Source organism: Schistocerca gregaria, chromosome 5 (genome assembly GCF_023897955.1).
Source record: "Schistocerca gregaria isolate iqSchGreg1 chromosome 5, iqSchGreg1.2, whole genome shotgun sequence".
Taxonomy (NCBI): domain Eukaryota; kingdom Metazoa; phylum Arthropoda; class Insecta; order Orthoptera; family Acrididae; genus Schistocerca; species Schistocerca gregaria.
In genome coordinates, this window is record NC_064924.1 from 98,164,184 (window position 1) to 98,179,433 (window position 15,250).

The 15,250-nt window shown below is 42.7% G+C and overlaps 1 protein-coding gene across 1 annotated transcript in view; it reads right to left on the bottom strand.

The window, feature by feature from the left end:
* LOC126272011 (uncharacterized) overlaps positions 1-7,865 on the bottom strand; it is a 47,093-nt gene extending 39,228 nt beyond the window's left edge. The window contains exon 1 of the mRNA XM_049974500.1: positions 7,549-7,865. Within this exon, the coding sequence (XP_049830457.1) occupies positions 7,549-7,860 (312 nt within the window). The 5' untranslated portion in view covers positions 7,861-7,865. The remainder of the gene's footprint in view (positions 1-7,548) is intronic.
* Positions 7,866-15,250: the final 7,385 nt, after the last annotated feature.

Below are 15,250 nucleotides of genomic sequence, written 5' to 3' on the forward strand. Positions count from 1 at the left end.
GACAAGGAATTAGAATTCAGAAAGCGGACATAATTAGTTCGATACTTTGATACTCCATTAATGATGAACGTCGCTCTTGACGGTACACGATTCACAAAATTAACTGTGAAAATTAATTAACTGTTCAGAATACATCCTTGAAGATGCTATCATTACTAACTGAATATAGCGCCTTGCTAGGTCGTAGTAAATAACGTAGCTGAAGGCTATGCTAAACTGTCGTCTCTGCAAATGAGAGCTTATGTAGACAGTGAACCATCGCTAGCTAAGTCGGCTGTACAACTGGGGTGAGTGCTAGGGAGTCTCTCTAGGCTAGACCTGCCGTGTGGCGGCGCTCGGTCTGCAATCACTGATAGTGGTGACACGCGGGTCCGGCGTATACTAACGGACCGCGACCGATTTAAGGGCTACCACCTAGCAAGTGTGGTGTCTGGCAGCGACACCACACCTTTTACCACCCGCCCCTAGGAAGAGATGGCGGTCTGGCGACTGGTGGTGGCGGTGGTAAGCTTCGTTTGCAGCAATTTTCTTACGTTGGTAGCGAAAACGCAAGTGAGCTTTGTTTTCTCGGCGCTGGTTCCTAGGAAAATTGGCGCTCTGGTCCTTGAAAAGTAGTCGAACAGCTTTTCATACCAATATGAAATTGTAAATTGAATTTTTTAATATGATTAAAATTCAGTTAAGTACTTAGGTAATTGTTAGGTTAATGCGCGATGTGGGTGTTAGCATATTTAGAAAAGACTATGTCCGGTGCCTGTGTGGAGGTGGCGGCCGAGGGTGTGTATTGTAAGCGTTCGGTCGCTCGCGGACCGGTGGCGCGGCTCGTACACGGTTATAACGAGCGCGCCTGCGCGCGAGAGAGAGCAGACGATCTTGTGTCATCACGAGACATCCCGGGGAGAAGGGGTTAGGTTAGTGGAGATAGCCCAATTGACCTCCTTCCCGCCAAAATTCAAACTTCCTCTCAAAATCCGCCATCTTGCATAACGTCATCGCCGACATCTTGGGGGCTAGAACACAGGTAGTTCCAATACTCGCGGGGTTTTTGCCCCACCTGCCCCCCCCCCTCTTCCCCCAAGACAGACCCGTTTCTAATGGGGAAGGGGGGGGGGGAGAAGTTGCCCCAGTCAGTTAAGGCTATTGTCTAGACACTGTACAATCTAAGATTTTGTTGTTCGCTGCCTAACTCAATTTCCGTTAGAACACTGCATCGGCTAGAAAAAAAATTCGTTAATTGTATTCGCAGTTGCGAATATGCACAACCAGCTGTACAACAGTGAAACGTGCCGGATCGGGCACTTCGGGAGAACCGTCGCCTGAAGCGCTTTGGCTATCCGCACAGGACTCAACGGCCAGACAGAGTTCCAGATGTAGTTCCTGCGTCACTGCCTGTACTCCAACACAAAAGGCGTAATTCTGTACAGCGTTGACATTTGTAATTGAAAGTCGTCGCTTGGTATGTGCGGATATATACGATATTGCAGTGCATATGCTGAGATGAACGAAGCGAAACGTAGTTTCAGGAGGGCGATGCGAGAGGCGTTTCCTTCTGGTAGCGGTGTTTAGTGTTCCACGGGAGTCCTACTAGGTTATCTTAGTATCTGCATTACATCCTGAATGATTTAGCAGTTTCGTGTTCGTCCACCAATTTTAATTCCCTCTGTGTGTAATAGCTTGCGAACTTCATACTCGATTGTGACAACTTCGCAATTAACCTTGTTGGTTAACAGAGCTGAATATTAGCAGTGAAGCCAAGCTTTGTGCACTAAGTAAAAACAAGTTCTACCTTAGTTATCATGACAACTTGACTGCCCACAGTTTAATACGTCACGTTGGCTTTCTCAAACAATTTCCAGCGATATTGAAAGCGTTCTATAGTTCGATTCTTTCATCTTGGCGGTTCGCGTATGCCCGCCCAGACGCGGGAGATTGGTGCGTTGTCAGTTCTACGCGCGAACAGAAGCAGCGCTATAGTATAGTTCACAAACTTACGTTTATGGGGAGGGCGCAGTTTATGAAGTAAAGCCACCACGGCCGCATTAACCCTTTCGCTGCTACAGAGACGTGCTCCCCACATTCCTTGCTGTTCGCGATGTTGTCATTTCGGCACTGCTCGCCTGTCCAGATCCATGGTGTTTCGACTGCTTTGACACACTATCATTCGATTTCACGAAAACTATTTGGCCCAAAAATTTGATTTTTTGCACATCTTGACATACCTTCCCCCCCCTCCCCCTCCCCCCCCAAATGACTTAATTTTGTTTCGATGTTCTACGCAGTTATTGTGGAGCATTAACTGTAGGAAACCACTGCACGAAATTTTGCAGAGGTAAAAGTCCATAGCATACACTTTCCGTATGGTCGATTTTAGTTGAGAATGAAATGTGGACAAGATACATAAATTTCATATAAAGTTTACTGTATAACAATATCTTATTAAAGTACCAGATAAGTGTCGTATGTAATATTGAGAAGTATTGTGTCTTTCCCGACTGCAATGAAAGTTTTATTTACACCGTGCGCATTTGGCTTTATTTTAAAGCACTTCAATCGGAAGATAGAAATACATTAAACAAGACTGTGGACTTACAACAACATCAGGACTTTAACATACTGTGCGTCAGTGAAGTGCTCTGAGCTATGTCAAATAAAAGTTGTGTGTGGCACATATAAACAGCATTTATTTGCTGAAACACTGATCAGCCGATACAAACGTTGAATATTATGTTACCGCAACACAAAACTACGAAAGGTTACTTGGCAATGGAGAGAGAAAAAAAAAAATAACATTGTATGTGAGCCTTTTCGTTGTCTTTAATTGCTGTAAAAAGACATATTGGAGGACAAAATTAGAAAAACCGAAAACCTATGGTTGTAGTGAAGAGAAAGCACTAGAAATTTCAAAATAATTACATTCAAACTAATAAGATTCGTGAAGTAAGACACTTCGATATTGTTTTTAAATAAAAAAATCTGTGCGCAGACCCAAATTTGATTAAGTACCTTACATATCACAGTGTAACATCCTATCCAGTACGCTAACGCGGATCATCAGTCAGTTAAGTCCAGGAGGAGACTTAAACAGCACGCAGTATACCGAAAAAACACTGTTGGTATGACTATGAATCATTCACTTTTCGTCGAAGTACAATAGAAAAGAAACAATTACCGGTGTTCTTTATTGCAAAAAAGCAATTTTTGAGAATTAAACAAACACCTTTCCTTGCTGTCGCCTGAATTAGGAGGCTTATTGCTTGTTCGGTTTAATTAATTGAATATGAAGCAATTGGGTAGTAAGAATGCTTTTTCAAAACTTTCTATAAAAGAGTTTGCTATCAAGACATTGCTTTTATTCAATTATTTATGACCGAACGTTTCTAAAACTGAAGACACTCGTCCGTGCTGTGCACTGCAGTCGAGCTCTGGCAACGTTGTTCTCTGTTCATTGGCTGACTTTTGTGACGTCAGATGCGCAGAACAAACCCAAACTGGGGCGCCATCGTAAATGACGCGCACTTTAGTATGCCATTTCTCCAGTAATACGAGTTGAAGTAGTGTACACATTGATAGCAGTATTTTGTTTTATTTCACCAATAAATAAGTTAAAACCAATTCTGTGGACTACATACATTAAGCAAAATTCCGAATTACGGGAAGATGTCTGGCGGTCATCACTGCTGCGGCAATGAGATGAACTGCTCTGTGTGCAATGAGTCCGTGGACTGAGCTGTGGGCAACGGCTGCTCCTGTGAAGCCGTCGGAGTCTGGAGTCTGGCGAATGAAGCGTCCCTGGAGGATGAAGACGGCGAAGGGTCGGCTGTGGGCGGCGGCGCCTCCCTGAAGAAGCGGCCCACGAGCGGCGCCCGCGACAGCAGCCAGAGGGCTGCCCCCACCTGGAAGGCGGCCAGCGCCGTGGTGGCGCGAGCTCCCAGCCGCAGCGCCTGCCGAACGTGGCCCACTGGGGGCGCAGGTGTCGGGGTGGTGGTCTGGGTCTATGCCGCAGGAGATGTCGCCTCCGCCGCAGGTGGCTCCGCATCTGAACAAGGAGACACACCAAGTCACACTAAGGCTGGCAAGGAGCGTCCTCGCAAGTTTTCACTGCCGGGACAGGCTGCATTTTGAACAACTTTGGAAGCAAACAGTTGTTGACTTGTTAGCCCCTTTTGTCTTGTGTGGTGGGGATGAGGGGGGGAGGGTGGAATCCTGAAAGGGGGATATAAGACGAACATCAACAAACCCAAAACGAGGTATGCTCAGGGTATTAGATTAGGAAATATGACCAAGTAGTACAGGTGTTTTGCTATTTGGGGAGCAGAATAACTGACGATGGTCCAAGTAGAGAGGATACATAGAATGTAGAGTAGAAATGGCAAGGAAAGCATTTGTGAAGAAGAGAAGCTTGTGAACATGGAGTAAAGATTTAAGGGCCAGGAAGTGGTTTCTTAAAGTATTTGTATAGAGTGCAGCCATGAATGGAAGTGAAACCTGGACGATATATAGAAGCTTTCGAAATGTGGTGCTACAGAAGAATGCTGAAGATCAGATGGGTAGATCACATAAGTGATGATGTATTGAATAGTATTGGGGAAGAGAGAAGTTTGTGGCACAACTGGACCTGAAGAAGGTATCGGTTGGTAGGACATGTTCGGAGGCATGAAGGGATCAACAATCTAGTATTGGAGGGTAAAAAAAAATCGTAGAGGGATACCAAGAGATGAATACAATAAGCAGATTCAGAAGGATGTAGGTTGCAGTAAGTACTGGGAGATGAAGACGGTTACATAGGATAGAGTAGCATGGAGAGGCACATCAAACCAGTCTCAGGACTGAGGACCACAACTGTGTCGAAGTGCCGAAGCTATTGTACATGAAGTGACGAGTATATTGAACTAAGGGTGAGGTTCATTACTTTACTACGACAGATCAATTCGGTGTTTAATAACTGGCAAGTGATAAATAAAAGCATTTAATAATGTACGTTGGCGTTCATGTTTACCCAATGTTGAACAAGGAAAGTATCCTTAACAGGAAGGCGTCGAGGCCATATACACATAATTGATTATACCCCTGACGTATGCAGCTCCTACATGCTCGCAGATCATACAAGAAGTGCTATGCATCATTAGCAACGCTCTATCTGTTACTCGATGGAGAGTAACCACCTATGCCGAGATTACTACACAGCAACAACATCGGCAAGTCCTTGCAAATCAGCAACATTGACTTCGGATATGCCAGGTGCTATCAAAGCTGACCAGGTCGTACATTAACGCTCAAATCGGTAACACTACCAGACGTTAACGCGGTACATTACCTATCTGATACTAAAAGATGAATTGAACTACTATAAGAATGCTGATAAGGAAGCAATCATCGATATTTAGCCGCCGCCGCCGCCGCCGCCGCCAAGTAACACTGCCCCACAGCAAAGGTATCGGCGCCTGCACGATACTTACTACTCTTACTACTACTACTGCTACTACTGCCTACCTTTGCATGACTTGTCGCAGTGCAGCAACGGTTTTCTTGCTGCCTAACAACCCGCCGCCACTGTCTTTGAAGTCTCTCTCTCTCTCTCTCTCTCTCTCTCTCTCTCTCTCTCTCTCTCTCTCTCTCTCTCTCTCTCTCTCTCTCTCTCCGCCTGCTCCTGCCTTGCCACTTTGTTTTTTTTTTAAACAGTTACCGTTTGTTCAACTTTCGACCCAATTTATCTTCAGGTAAGTATTTATCGTCAACCATAACTAAACACATGGAAACGTAATGGTGTCCGTATTTTGCGAGACGTCGAAAGAGGAGGCCACAACGTATGGAACGCCCATTACTTTAAAATTCGTACACTGGTAGTATTCCGTGAGGACCACAAAACGTGGTAGCAGTAGCGCTTACTTCTCAAGCGTTACTGAGAAAATAAGTCCGGTCGTCAATATACATATATATATATGTATATTTTACACCCGTGCGTGGCTTTTTTTTATCACGAAACGACGGCAGCCGAATGGATGCCGGCACGGTAGCTCAGCGCATCATTAAAAAAATTAAAAGAACCTGATCAACTTGAACAAATGTCCTGTTACGTCCGCCCAGACCGAACGCAAAGATCGACACCGGAAAAAAAAGTCGCTAGCATTCAAGCCCCGCAATCGCTGGATCGAGTCCCGTTTGTCAGATTTTTTATCTTCCTTGGACACTACGAATACAAGTTGCAAGATACTATTATTCGTAAAAACATGGAAAACAAAGTAAAACTGCACCACACGGATTTAACAATTGCCGTGTTTCCGTATACGCAAGGTCTTTTAAGGCTTTCCGTGGGAAAACAAACCTCGTTAACATTTTCAAAAACCAACAGTTGATAGTTAGAAGCAAAGCAGGCATAAAGCAGTATTTCTTTCAATATCGGTGCTGATAACTGGCCATGTAATATTAAGTCTTCACAAAGCAGCAATTTCGCTTCGCGTTGCGATTAAATAGGAACAATTTTAAAGAGACGGATAAGCATACATTTTAAGTATCATCTTATGCGTTTGGTCGTTTACTAGTCTGCAGTTACGAATATTATTTGAGATGAAAGTTTGTAGACTGCCAAATAACACTAAATTTAATAGAAGTTTGGAGAGTACACGTATTTTTCTGAATATATGAATTGCAATAAAGATTGCAAAGAAAACATGTTAAAAACGAAAAGACGAACGGGACTCGATCCCTGTATTACGGGGCTGTAACGTTAACCACAAGACTGCGGCCTCTCCATGGCCAAAATCACCACGGACAGGAATACAATTCACGACCTAAATTCTATTGGATTTTTTTTCCAATAACGCCCGAGAAGTACGCGCTATTGCCAACACATTTTATCGTCCTCACTGAGGACTATTAGTAAACGAAGTTTAGAGTAAATCCGTCTTCCAAGCGTTGGGGTCCCCCTCGTTATAGAAAACAAATATACAGAGATGGTAGATATTTTGGGTGGAAGGGCTGCACGCTACAAATAAAAAACCTTCCCTGTCCAAATTGGCTGCTAGATGCAACAAACATTTTTTATGTAACGACTCCTTGGGGGGAGGGAGGGAGGAAAGGGTAGGAATTAACAGGAAATTCCAGCTTCTGCAGTATCATTAACGCAGTGTGCAGAATGCAACTTTCTTCCAGAATGAAGACTTTTCCATGAATTCGTGGAAAATGAGTTGATAAACAGGAAGCCTTAACTCGGTTTTTCCTTGTTTCATCGAATACTAAATGTTATCACTACCAACTCTGCATGTAACTCACCACAGGCTGCTTCAGCTTCTGCGCAGTTCAGTTGCATCTCCAGTTTGTCCATCCAGCTGTCCACTATCTTGATCAAACTATTGTATTTGTTGATTATCGTTTTAGCAACCCTGTCGAGTTTCTTTCTGCTAATTTCGCTTATCGCTTCGGTTTTATCTAGTGCGGGGCGCACCATATTTGTTATGTGTTGTGCGATAGCATCGTACAGCTGAAAAGGAGAAGGATTTGTTATGCGGTTTGCACGTAACAATGTCGGAGTTCACATTTATTAACAGATACCTTTTCCGGCGACTCCCTCACTGCGGGAAATTTCTTCTCTATTACTACCACGCCTTCGCTAACTACTTTGTCTGCGTACTGAATAATTGGCCGCAAGCTGCTCAGTTTGCGTTCTGCAAGTTCCAGAACCGAACCAACAACATTCTCGGTCAAGTTCACTGACCAAGTGATAATACTGGCTGTTTGCTTTACAGAGCAATACGCATCTCTGCTCTTCTGGATAGCGATTACCACCGTCGGCCATTGTTTCAGCAGCTCAGCCATCTTGTATGTCTGCTGGGACGCCTCCCGAGCTGTAGAAAGCTTGGACATTGCAATAGCAGGTGCTGCTGGAACAGAGCTCTCAGGTTGGACTGTTTTGGCTTCATCAGACTTGATATCCGTTGATTCGCACATGTTGACTTGCTGAAACAATTAATCAAAACACAATTAGAACTCATACTATAAAAGGCGATTACTTATAATCATCACTGTTAAACTCTGCTATGACAACTGCGAACTAGCACATACAGAACTGTTGAGGAGGCGGCGATCGCTACAAGACTACGTTCAGATTCGGCTAAGGCGGGAATTTATAGCACTGAGGCGTTCGTCATTGTGCGTTCCACGGTAGAGGGCGTGACTGTCTGACGTGTCTCACTGTTTTTAACATTACGTTAGCTCTTTCATGCACACATTTATTTTCAAAACTAGTAGCAATCTTTATTCAGCATCTAGATGCTTATAGGTGGATTCATCTAAATACAATACTTCAGTAGTATAATCCGCCCAACAAATTGTGCTGTATCTAGCGATGTAGTGCCAATCGCCCAACAAAAGTTTGTCTTTCGCCACTGCGCACGGGACTAAATGCTGTTCCAATACACACAGCAGGGTGTAAAACGGATAAAATTTTGAAGAAAAAGTTTCTGGAAAAATTTAAAGACTGCAGATGTTTGTGGAACACATCATGCGAGAAGTATAGCAATATATATTCAACAAATGAGAAGCACTTTTTTCTCATTTTGAGAACGTTATGGTTTCGTGTGGCACATAGAAAGGACAAAAGTCCTCAGCCTTGTGTATTTAAGTTTATAGGTTTTGTTTCCGATATTTGACGGAATATTTAACGGAAATGAAATCTAAAAACCGAATCACCGATAGATTACATCTTAGATTTCATTTCCGATACATATCGGAAATAAGACCGAAATACAGACAGTTGCTGGACTCGTATACATGAAACACACTAGCTTCATTCTTAGAAATGGTACAAAAGGCCAGGCTACATCCACACCTACTGCGAATAGCAAAGTGTAGGACTACTTTTAAAAAACCTAACAGCTCTTACATGCTTCATTTCTTATATGTCTGTTACTGTATTTATTAGACGATCTGCGCTGATACTGCTGTTTCGTTTCTTCTTCAAATTCGACATGTATCTGTTAAACTTACAAATGGATGTGAACACTATGGGACTTAACTTCTGAGGTCATCAGTCCCCCAGAACTTAGAACTACGTAAACCTAACTAACCTATGGACATCACACACATCAATGCCCGAGGCAGGATTCGAACCTGCGACCGTAGCAGTCGCGCGGTTCCAGACTGAAGCGCCTAGAACAGCTCGGCCACTCCGGCCAGCTGTTAAACTTACAGGGGACGTCGTTTGAGCTTCTCTCGGCTTTTTTTTAATTTAGGCTTTGTTACCTCTAAAACAGCCAAGGCAAACCCCCGTTTCCGTTTCTGTGTAAAACCAAGCGGGATCTCGTAGAACATAAACTCAATGAACTTAAGTAAACATATCACAACAACAGGACGACGTTGTAATCGCCGTGTTCAGTCGGTTGGAATGTGTGTAGGCTGGGACGAAATTGGTCGATCGGTCGGCCGATAAATTGGTGCGTGTGTAGAGGCCCGAAACGGTGACGCCATAGCACAACGGCTTACTACACCAGCGCCACATTCGTGAGGTTTCTACCGGGAAACATTTACACTAATCAGTCAGACGCAAAGTTTCAACTGCTATGTGTGTACTTTATTCCGGTAGCACTTTTGAATAGTGCATGTTTGGTTTCGTTTTACTGGAGATATGTAGTTTTTGAAAAACTGAAAGAACTCCGGATAAATCTGTCATTAATCCTTCGGTATACAGTGTTGCATTCCTGTTTTTATTCACTCTGCTGCGATTCTTCTGAAATAATGTAGCATTTGTAATGTAGGTGGTTCGTTAATGGTTATTTAATGTTGCTGGAGCTTTATTTGAAACGCGAAGATGTCAAACATAGCTAAATGTCGACGTCTCTGTCACGTAAATTACGCTGGCTAATGAAATAGCTTAACACCATCAAAAAATCGTAGTCTACATAGTCGCGTGGAGGACACTTTACTTTTCTCCCGAACAATAAATGTTTTATTTAATATCTAGCATAAAATTTTATGCATAGAATATTAGCGAGTTTCGTGAAAATGTTTTCACCAATGTGATAACCACCTGTTGTGTCATGTTGAAAGCTGACCTTTAGTGGTTGACTTGTGACTAAAATTCAAGTAGTAAAATGTATTCAGGACCGGCGTAAGGAATTTTTGTAATTACATACCAAATTCAAAGGTGTCCACACTAACATGCTTCCGTATCTTTGATGGTGAGATGGTAGGTTCTTATTTTTCTAACTGCTTTTTCAAGCGTTACTGACAACTCCCAGACACTGCTAAGCAGGTGCCATATGCCTATGGCTGTTTAATGGGCAGTGCTTATCTGATGGTCATGGTGGTTGTACCTCTCTCGTAATGTAGAATAAGTGAGATATTTTGGAGACTTTGGCAGTCTTTTTTGCGAGACGTTGTTGCATGGTTCTAGTGCATGATACTGAATAAATAACATGTGGGCAGTGCAATGCAAATGGTTTTTACCCGATACAGCGGGTAAGTGTCTACCAATTTCTATTACACGACGTTAATGTAACCTCGTTTAATGGAGTCTGTTGTCTGGAAAGAGAGGGGACATCGGTTACCTTAAGGAAAATTTAAATCCGTCGGAAGAGGGGGGGGTGGAGGTTTGGCCGGAATTTCATAGAGTCGTAGTGCATTCATTGCTGTTACTGTACCTCCTGCAGCTTTATTCACCCTTCTAGAACAATAAATTTTCCAAAGGCACAAAGCAGTTCATGCTCCATAATGTAGCAATCGTGCATCAGGACACCGAATGTTTAAATATGTAGTAGAATGTAATGGAACCTAGTTTTGTACTTGGTCCCACAATTAATATAAGTTGGATGAGCATTTGTGTACGTACGTATTTAAGGTCGAAACCGAATAGCTAATTCGAACAAATGGTAAATCAAATGTAGTAATAGCAGATTCTCTGAGTGAGCACAAAAATTCGCCAGAGGAAATAAATTTTAGGACTAGAAACGACATACAATCAAATCGCATTATTTTGTCTCACACTGGGTTGCTTCTAACATTACACGTGGAATATGCAAAGAAAGAAAATGTTGCAAATAACCTATCAAAATGTGTGTAGACTATCAACCTAATTTCCAGGTGTTCTCGTAAGAGAAAAATAGGTTTACCCGTGTTATATCCATTTGAGTTATTTACTTGCATACATATGTAAAATTTTGTGCCATTACATAGTTGGCTACCTAAATTACGTTTAAGAATGGAAGGACGCATTTCACTGCCTGTATTTTGTCGTAGTCTGATTTTGAAATTTTCTTGTAATTTGATAATTTGCGCAAATCAAATAAGACCATGCAGCTACAACTGCTTTTGATGTCATCTGAAAATCATTTATAATTTTATATTGACAACGAGACAGATCGCAAATTAGTTGTGTCAACATTTCAGCATTTGCAATATATGTATGTCAAAAACAGGCTGACCCAGGAGGAATGGTCAATATACAGGGGTATGGCAGGAAACATTAGAGCCAAAAAATACAGTAAACATGACCTCTAAAGTGCATACCTTAAGAGCAATGAACACTTGTTCATCTTCACGACTGTAAAACACATTTCTACTGAACACTTACGGTATGCATATTAGAGGCAATGTTTACCAGACGTTTTTGCTTCGAATGATAGGAACTATCGTAGGAATTGAAATTTGACCATTCCTTTGATTTGGAGCCACATCTTTACTCAAAAAATTAAGTGCATAGTAGAGAGTACTTTGGACTGTCCGAGTTATTAGGGTTTTCTTCTCGTTCCGTCCACGTATGGAGCACGGGAAGAATGATTTCAAATGACTGCGCGCGCCATAAGTGATCTTTGTCCTCATGATCACTATGAGAGCGATGAGTAAAGAGTTGTAGTATATCCCTAGCATCATTTAAAGCCGAGTTCTGAAATTTACAAGTAGGCTTTCACAGCGTAGTGTGGCTCTATCTTCGTGTCAGTTTGCTTAAATAATTCCTTGCTGGTCAGTAGCCAGATGCAAGTCTTTCGACAGGACTACTTCGACGACTTGCGGGTCCCTAGTCTACAGCAGCTAGCCAGCCGGGGAAAGCGAACTTCAGATTTAATGGGGAACCACTTGGCGTTACTGGAGACTCCTTACATCTTAGATAGATGAAGACTTGAAATTTTCTTGGTCCGACTTGAATGTGATCCACACATCAATCGGGTTCCACGATTGCTCTTGTCAGACAACCAAGCTCCTCGTACATACATAATTGTGGATTGGAATGGCTTCATAGTGTAACCGTTTCCCGGAGAAACGTGTAATAGTAACTAAACAGGCGTCTATTATTTGTTGACATAGCTTAACAATAGTATTCAACACTGTACCTTTAAATTCTGAACGGACGGTAGTGAATCTGTTGTACTTTCACAAAATGTGTGCAGTGCTTTCGTAACTGTAGCAGGCTGCTGCTGATCAAGAATTCTTCCCTAACGTCTCATGTAATACTCTTCCTTCTGTATTTTTAAAGTTTTAGGGTACTGCTAACTTTGCCTATTTTTGTATTCCTTTGTACAAACTTGTTTCACTTATTTTGGTGTATATTAGTTAATTCCCGTTCTTGTCAGTTCGCGTGTATAGTCTTCTCTGGTATGGGCCATGGTAACGATATTGCGTAACAAGTAGAGCTCTTAGACTAGAACATAATACAGGAATCTTGTTAAATTCGTAGTTCATCGGAGATAGTAGGGAAAACGTAATTTTGGTAACAAATTGAAGCCTTAGAGTGAAAAGCAGCTACATCAAAACATGCACAAGCGATAGCTTCTCTAAAACTCTTGGAGAACTACAAGCGATATTCCCTCTCCCAGAGATTTAAGAAAAAAAACCATGCGGTACATTCTAGAATATGACAGTGACACATTCACACCGTTGACACGAGGTTACCAAAGCCGAATTTTGTAACTAGATTTCGCAATACCGCATCTGGGTGGTCATGTACACACTTCAAAATCGATTTTAGAAATCCGCTTCTTGCCGGATTTCAAATTTAGCAATTGATTTTCGCTCCCATTTAAACGCAACCGCTTTCAAACGTGGTCCAGTTGTCAGGTTACATCTTGTTATTAAAAACTTTCGGCTAGTGTGGACAGAGTGGATTTTTGTACAGTGAATTATAAGTAGAAATATTAGACTAAATCTTTTTACACCTCATCTAGCTGATGAGAAATAGCGAATGTACGGACTAAATCAGAAACTCTGACGGCTGTTTTCCAGGCACCGTACTTACTGGGCTCGCAAATGCGCTTCCGACCTTGGCATGTAAACACGACAGCGAAAAACGGTTTCCGAAATTCGATTTTTGTCTTTCGGAAGGTGCCGCCTGAGAACGTCATGAATGTACCAACTTAAAAAACTCCTTGTATCTGATATTGCTTCTTAAGAGTATGTCTGCCTTACATTTTGGATGTTGTAACATTGATATTTGACACCATGTGACTTCTTTGGGAAAACACAATAAATGTGGGCGGTAAACAATCCTCCATGAGGAGTACAACTTTGAAATGGGAGTATGGCGAGGATTCTAATGAACGTGGAAGAGATGGATGATAAATTTTGCATTCATTTCCTTGTGCGATGCTGCACGAAGTGTTTTTCAAAATACTCGACAAAGAAAGAAAATTACAGAAATGTGTATAGAACTGCCATCCTTGTATGTATTTAAAGATTATTCATAAGTGACGACCATTTTTTTAGATTTACAATTAACAATTTTTAGAAGAGATTGTTTTCCATTTGCAGTTTGTTTTCCCTTGACATCGTGAAAGTGAGTGGTTTTTCTTATCTGTGCATTACATAGGGACCACAAGCTCGAACGGGAAACATGGGAAAGGGAATCAGCCGTGACTTTTTCAAAGGGACCAATGTAAGCCACTGAAGGGCCCTGTGGAAAATCGAAATCTATGGCTGCGTGAGGTCCTTCCAAACACGTGTCTAGTGTTTTTACCACTGCAGCACCTCACTCTGTTAGTGGTGCTGATCAACTTTTTGTCCAATTCGTTGTTGAAATACTGAACTCTGTTGCTGACTTTTCGTATGCTGTAGTTGAAATTTCCACATGTTTTGGTGAAGAATCTCTCCACCCTGTCACATCCCCCCTCTTCCCCTCTCCCCCTGCCCTCCCTCCTCTCTCTTCCCCCTCTCCCCCTTCCCTTCCTCCTCTCTCTTCCCCTCTCCCCTTCCCCTTCCTCCTATCTCTTCCCCCTCTCCACCTCCCCTTCCTCCTATCTCTTCCCCCTCTCCACCTCCCCTTCCTCCTCTCTCTTCCCTCTCTCCACTCCTCTCCCACCTCTCTCTCATCTCCCTTCCCCCTCACCCCTCCCCTCCCACCTCTCTATCCTCTCTCTCCCCCCTCTCCCCTCCCCTCCCTCCTCTCTCCTCCCCTCCCTCCTCTCGCCTCCCCTCCCTCCTCTCTCTCTCTCTTTCCCCCTCTCCCCCTCCCCTCCCCTCTCTCTCTTCCTCCCCTCCCTCCTCTCTCTTCCTCCCCTCCCATCCCCGATCCTCCCCCTCCTCCCCCCTCCTGCCCCTCTCTCTCCTCCCGCCCCTACCACTCCTCCCCCTTCTTTTATAGAGAGAATCGCAAAGTGCTTAAAACGTACTAATATATGACCCTTGGATACGTGAGACACTGTGTTGGCCTCAGTGTACTACTATCCGAACTGTATGATGTTATTGTCAATATTCGTGTAGGAAAAGAAATAATTAAGATGAATTATTCTCAGTATCAATGGTAGATGCAATTGTAAATGCAGAATACTCAATTCTACTAACACGTAATGATGTTCCCTGATATGAAAGGTTGCAAATTAGAAAGTGCAACACCATTACAGCCACCTTAATTGAGCTTTGCTATTTTCAATAAAAAGAAATGTACTTTTCTTGGGTGCCTTGGCCCCACACACTTTAGTTTTCTGAGGGGCTGTCGTTATTAGAATATTATGTTTCACGTACGTTCCGTCGTTTGAAGACACACAGTGTCGCTCTGCAACATGAAGCTGAAATGCTGTTTTAAAGTGCACCAAAATCTTGGAGGTTACGTGAAAGGCTTTGGTAGTTTTGCGAGTAATGTTAATTTCTTTTCAACTGCGAATTTAAGCAGTCTAGCATGTTTGTGTTTAACGTATTAGACATGAAATGCAGCAAAGCTAAAAGTCGCACACATTAAAATCCGACAGGCGTCATTGTTCTGTTAAAGACATGAGACTCTGTTTTTTTCTGTGAGGTTCACATTGAAACCTTGTTATAGCACTGATTAAAA